General features: G+C 50.3%; 1 protein-coding gene across 1 annotated transcript; it reads right to left on the bottom strand.

The window, feature by feature from the left end:
• Positions 1-3462: 3462 nt before the first annotated feature.
• LOC130835258 (MORF4 family-associated protein 1) lies at positions 3463-5492 on the bottom strand. Its single transcript, XM_057706697.1, has 2 exons — positions 4923-5492; positions 3463-4486 (listed from the first exon to the last, which is right to left on the bottom strand). The coding sequence occupies exon 1, from the start codon at positions 5317-5319 to the stop codon at positions 4936-4938; it is 384 nt and encodes a 127-aa protein (XP_057562680.1). The 5' UTR covers positions 5320-5492; the 3' UTR covers positions 3463-4486; positions 4923-4935.
• Between the last annotated feature and the right edge of the window lie 283 nt (positions 5493-5775).

The raw sequence follows: 5775 nt of genomic DNA, 5'->3' as shown, positions 1-5775 counted from the left end.
ATGCCCCTTGGCGACTCATTCCCAAGGGTGACTTAGGGCTCATTACTGCCCCAAACCTGCTCAGTACCTGCTTCACCCTCCTCTTTTCTGACCTCATCCCCATCCTTCCATCACTTTCACTACAGTCACTAGCACTTTTTTTTTTTTCTGGCCACTCCATGCGCCATGCAGGATCTTCCCCCACCAGGGATTGAACCTGGGTCCCCTGTGCTGGGAGCACGGAGTCTTAACCACTGGACAGCCAGGGAAGTCCACTAGCACCCTTTTCTCACCGGGCCCTCAGCTCAGTTGAACAGCTTTCTCCCACAGCTGCCCTGCTCTTCACTTCCCCATCATCCACTTAGTGTGCACAGTCATGGCTGCAGTAACACCCTGGTCACAACCCCAACCTCCTACTCCTCTTTTGTTTCCTTTTTCCCCTTCACTCCTCTCAGTCAAAAATGCAGACCTTGATCACTGGGGCGTGGCTAGGGACCATCATCAAGGAGGCTGCAGGAAAGCCCAAGGCCTGGGGAAGTCTGGTCTCAGCTGTTATAGGTGGGAAAGAAACGTTCTTTCAAGAGGCGAAGAATATGGATGAGTGTGGGAATAACAGAATGATTTTGTGAATCACAGAGAGTCTGAAGGAAGGAGGAATAGGAATATAAATCAGGAGAAAGGAACTACAGAGACTTATGGGGATCAGAGAAGGGGAAAATAGAAGTGATGGGGGCGGGATGGGGCATCTTACTTTGGGCAAACCTGGTTCGGATTTAGATTTATCTGGCCACAGTGTTAAGCAGATACCAAATCCCCCACTTACCTCTGGAAGATGGTGGAAACTCGTTTATCTGCTGCCTGGAACAGGGAGGGTGAATTTGGGCTTTCTTTTGCCTGGGGGTCATTGAGGGCAGAGGAGACCAAATAGCTACAGATGAATGAGTGAGAAAGATCACTTTTTGGACAATGCCCTGAGCAAGTGGGAGATGTGATACATGAGGATACAGGCCTCAGAGAGGAGGACAAGCCTTTCAACAAAACACAGGAAATGGATGAAAATTATCAGTCATCTCAGGCTAGGTCGTGTCATTGTAACAATCCCCAAATCTCAGTGACAAAACAGCAAAGGTTTTCCAGCAAAGTTTTTCCTTGTTGGCGCTACACGTTCATCATTGGTTGGCAAAGAACGTAGGCTGATGATCAACCACCAGCTTGAAGACTGTTGGTCCCTGTGCCGGAAGGGAGCGCTCTGGAGGGTCTCATGTTGGCGACTGCAGCTTGGATGTGACTGGATGTTACTTTCGCTCACAACTCATGGCCAGAATGAGAGACACACACACACACACAGCACCACCACCACTGGGGACCTAGGGACACAATTTGACTAGATGTGTGGAAAATGAGGAATTGGAATTTGGCGAACAGCACTCGTGACGCCCACGGCATTTTATCGTAGATAAGCTTTATCTAGGAGTTGTACAGAACGCCAGGGCTGGAAATGAACCTGGGACAAGCCAGTACCTGTGGAAGATCAGAGAGAAGCCTGCTTCCCAGCCCCTGCTCCGCAGCCGCCTGGACTCTGAGGTTTTATCTTTGCTGAGGTTACACTTTAGACTCACCCTCCTTCACCTGGAGTCAGACTTTCGCTAATGCTCCCCACACCACTGACCCACGGTGTTGAGTGTCCTCGGCTGTTGCCAGTCCTACTGGTGTCCACTAGAATGAAATCTGCTTTCTTCCCAGGGGCCATCTTGGCTGACGAAACCAGGTGCCGAAGGCGCTGCAGTCCTGCTTTGTGATCTCCCTGGCCTGATCCTGACCAAGTGTGGGCCCAGCAGATCTTGCACATCCTGCATACTCTGCCCCCATCCATGCCTCATCAGAGGGTCTGTCACGCAATACCTTGTTTACTCCTCCTGCACGCCTCTCCAGACCTCTGTGCTCCCACAGCCCCCATGCTTCTTTCCGGGATGGCACTTTGATGCAAAAGGACACTTGTCACTTCGGAGCAAAGATAGATCCCAGCTTCAGGGAGCCTCTGCTGTGTCAAGAACCTCACCAAGAACCCCAGCAGGACTTTCTGCACAGCTGTCCATGACCTACCTCTGAACAGCCAGGACATGGACAGAGAGCCTGGGGCCCATGAGGAACATGTGGATCAGTAATAAAAATTCTGGCAACCCCAGCTAGACTCAATTTAATATTATACAGCCCTGTAAGACTGCCTCAGAATGGCTCCTTACCACATTCTTTGCTTAGAAAATGCAAGATTCAATTGCTCCTCCAATTGCCAGCGCGCCAGGAGGACTGATTTCAGGAGCTGGGGAAATTGGGAATTGTTGGCTGCACGGCAACTGTTACTGAAATCACAAGCAAGAGGAAGTAAGGAGAGAAAATAATCTAGGACAATAGTTCTAAAACTTTTGGGTGTGTTAAGAATCACCTCTGACTACTTAATTCACTGTACAATGAACGACACGCAGCCATTAAAACAAGAACGCAGGTCTGGATATTTGGGTAGTTAACTTGCAAACTGTAGTCTTAGGTGGAAAAGAAAAAATTAAAGGACATTCACAGGTGTGTTTCTACTTACACAAAGAACAGGTTGGAAAAAGTTATATATGCATATGTGCAAACACACATATTTGGAAGGATATATATGACACTGGTGAATGGCTGTCTTCCTAGCAGGGAAATGGGAAGCTAGAGAGAGGAGAGGATCACTTTTTTCCCTTTAAATTCTGTGCCATTTGTATTACCCCTTTTAAAAATAAATTACTAAATGCAATGTGGTATCCTGAGACAGAAAAAAAGCATTAGTGGAAAACTAATAAAATAAGAATAAAGTATATTCTAGTTAGTAAATGTCCTAGTTTTGGCCAATGTACCAAATGTAGTTTTGGTGGTGGTTTTTCCTGGTTCTTTAGTCATCACACCCACTGCTCCCTGCTACTAGAACTCTGGCTTTTTCTCATACTGTTCTCTGTGTGTGGGATGTCCCCCATTCTCTCCTCCTCCTTGGAAGCTGTACCCATCCTTCAAGACCAAGTTCACCAGTTACTTGCTCTGAAATGGTTTCCCTGCCTCCCCTCCTCAGTGCCCAAAGACATGGCATCCAGCTTGTAACACATGGTTTACAACTGTTTCATACTTGCTATCAACTAGATTCCCCAGGAAGCAGACTTTAAGGTAAAAATTAGAGTGCAGGTTAAGTTTTGCAGGAGGCAGACTCGTGGATACAAAAGGCTGGAGGGCCAACTGCACTGACATAACGAACTGGACCAGCCCTGGATTTTGTGGGAAGGCGGCGTCCTGCTCTTTCCTCAGATTCCACAGCAGCGTGCAGAGATGAACCTTCCCTGTGACCAAGGCTTACTGAGAGCCTCAAAAACCAGGACATTCATCCCCTCATTCCGCAATGATAACATTCAAGGAGAAAAATTTCATTTTTAAAGAAAACTTCTTAGTCAATAACCTTTTAGGTTTTTTGTCTTTTCAAGCAAATGAATACTTTTATTAACACGGTAAATTTCTTTTTTAAACACACGGTAGGGTTTTGACCTCAAATACTTGTCAGGTCTGCTACTGATCTGAACTTACGGCTAGACAACTGATTAATCTTGAAGATACCTAGTCCCTGTCCAGTTTAGGGTCCAAAACAGACAGCCCTTGCTTTTCTTCCCCAGACCTTCAAGGGCCTTTGCAAATGTTGCTTTCATTATATGTCCAGAATCCCCTGAAATGCATCAGGTTATTATGTCGATTACACAGAACACCAAGACCTATCTTGTCTCCTATTCTAGGTTCCATGTCACATAAAGCTGAGTTAGGTTGTCCAAACAAACTGACCAGACAGGTTACATCAGACACTGTGCCGTGTAAAACTTAAATTTTGAACAAAATACATCTCTCCTCCTTTGGTCTCACAGAAATGAAAGTCCCCAAACACAATACCATCCTCTAGCCCTTCTTCTGATTCATCAGTCCTAGCCAGATCAGCCCCAGTCACATTCCCAGTTGAAGTCTGGTCCCGTCTTCAGCTTCTTTAGCAATCGCTGCATGGAGGCGTCTTCTAGAAATAATGCAGTTCCTTCAGTACCTTCAGAGCTGGAGAACTCCAACTCTTGAGTGTCATCTGTCACACACAGACCCAAAGTTCCAGGGAGCTATCAGGTCACACAGGAAAGAGCAAAGCACCTCAAAAATTTAGAAATAACGAAAGCCCAGGAACAAATGTGGCTGCTGCAAGAGCTTACAATCTAGGCCCTAACTCTTGTTGACAGCATCTTCCAAATAAAAGTTACCTCCCCAAACAAAAACATTTAACAGTCAAAACTCATATCGAGGTCATTAACCACAGACCATAGCAGAAACGTAGTGTAAGTGAGGACAGAGTGTACACAGAAAAATAAAAAAAAAAAAAAGAAAACAAAAGGCTCTCTGGTTTCAGCTTCTCCAGGGTGTCAGCCAATCTCCATCAGTTGACCAGAATCCATTGGCTGTAAACCTGAAATGCAGTTGGGAGAAACTCATCATTAAGAGGTTAATCAGAGAGAAACAAACCAATCAAAGACCCTCAGGAATTCAGCGTCCCAGGACACCGCCTCTTCTGGATACCATCTGACTCCTTCCAGCCTTCCAGCAAAATCCGGGGCCGTCCAACAACGGCCTTCCCTCTGATAATCCTCTATTTCAGTCCCCCTTTGCTCAACGGCCTGTATGATGATTTCGTAATGCCCTGCAGTTATCCCACCGACCGCGACCTCAGGTTTCAACCACACACGCACGCGGTCCAAGCCCACCCCCCTGCCTCCTTCCCGAGTTCCCGGCGGTTTAAAACAAGCAAACAAACAAGCACCCGGCGTATCTGCTAACAGCTCCTAAAGCGAAGAAGAGCGCGCGCTCCGACTCGCGGCCCCCGCACCTCGCCCCCGCCGCCTTACCGCCTGCCCCGCCTCAGGACGACTCGCTCTTCTCTATCCGCCGCACCAGCTCCACCAGCATCTCTGCCATCTTCGCGATCTCCTTGGCCTTCTCCTCCGCCTTCTCGCAGCGCCGGGCGCCCCGGCCCTCGCCGCCGCCGTCCGGGCCCTGCAGGTGGTTGAGCGCGCTCTCCTCCGAGGCCTCCACCTGCGTCTTGATCTGGACGAGCATATTGTCCATCTCCCAGAGCTTGCTGCGGTTGCGCAGGTAGGCGCGCCCGCGCTCGCGCGTCAGCGCCGCGATGTCCTCGCGCATCTCGTTGATGACCGGCAGCAGGAACTGCTCGAAGTCCTCCTCGGGCTCCAGCACCTCCACCTCCTCCGGCTCCGCCAGCTCCACGACGTCCAAGGGCCGCATCGTCCCCCGCTGTTCCGGAACCGAGGGTGCGCGTCGGCGGCGGAGAGACGACGGAGACGCCGCAACAGGCTCTCAAACTTTCACCCCTTTTCAACTTTTCGCCTCAGACAAGCCACGAAGGCGAGCGGCTTACGAGCGGGAGAAGCGGAGGACAAAATGGAGTCTCGCGGCCGTCAACCAGCGCCCTGCGTGTTGCGGCCCCTTTCACGACACGGCCGTAACCGCTTTACGGTCACGCCGCCGGGAGACCCAGGCGCGGGCGCGCGCACGTCAACAGCCGGCGACGCCATTCGCTCTACCGCGGCCGCGCCCGCACACGCGCGCCTGCGCCCGCGCTCCCGTAGTCCCCTCCTCCTTCAGCACCGTGCGCGCCCCTCTGCTACCCACGCACGCGCGGGCGCGCATGCACGAGCTCCCTTCTGCTCTTCGCGCGTCTGCTACCCTGGCTTCGGAGGT

This window comes from Hippopotamus amphibius, chromosome 13, assembly GCF_030028045.1.
Source record: "Hippopotamus amphibius kiboko isolate mHipAmp2 chromosome 13, mHipAmp2.hap2, whole genome shotgun sequence".
Classification (NCBI taxonomy): domain Eukaryota; kingdom Metazoa; phylum Chordata; class Mammalia; order Artiodactyla; family Hippopotamidae; genus Hippopotamus; species Hippopotamus amphibius.
Note: the sequence above shows the minus strand (reverse complement) of the source record. Positions and strands in the feature narration are given on the sequence as shown.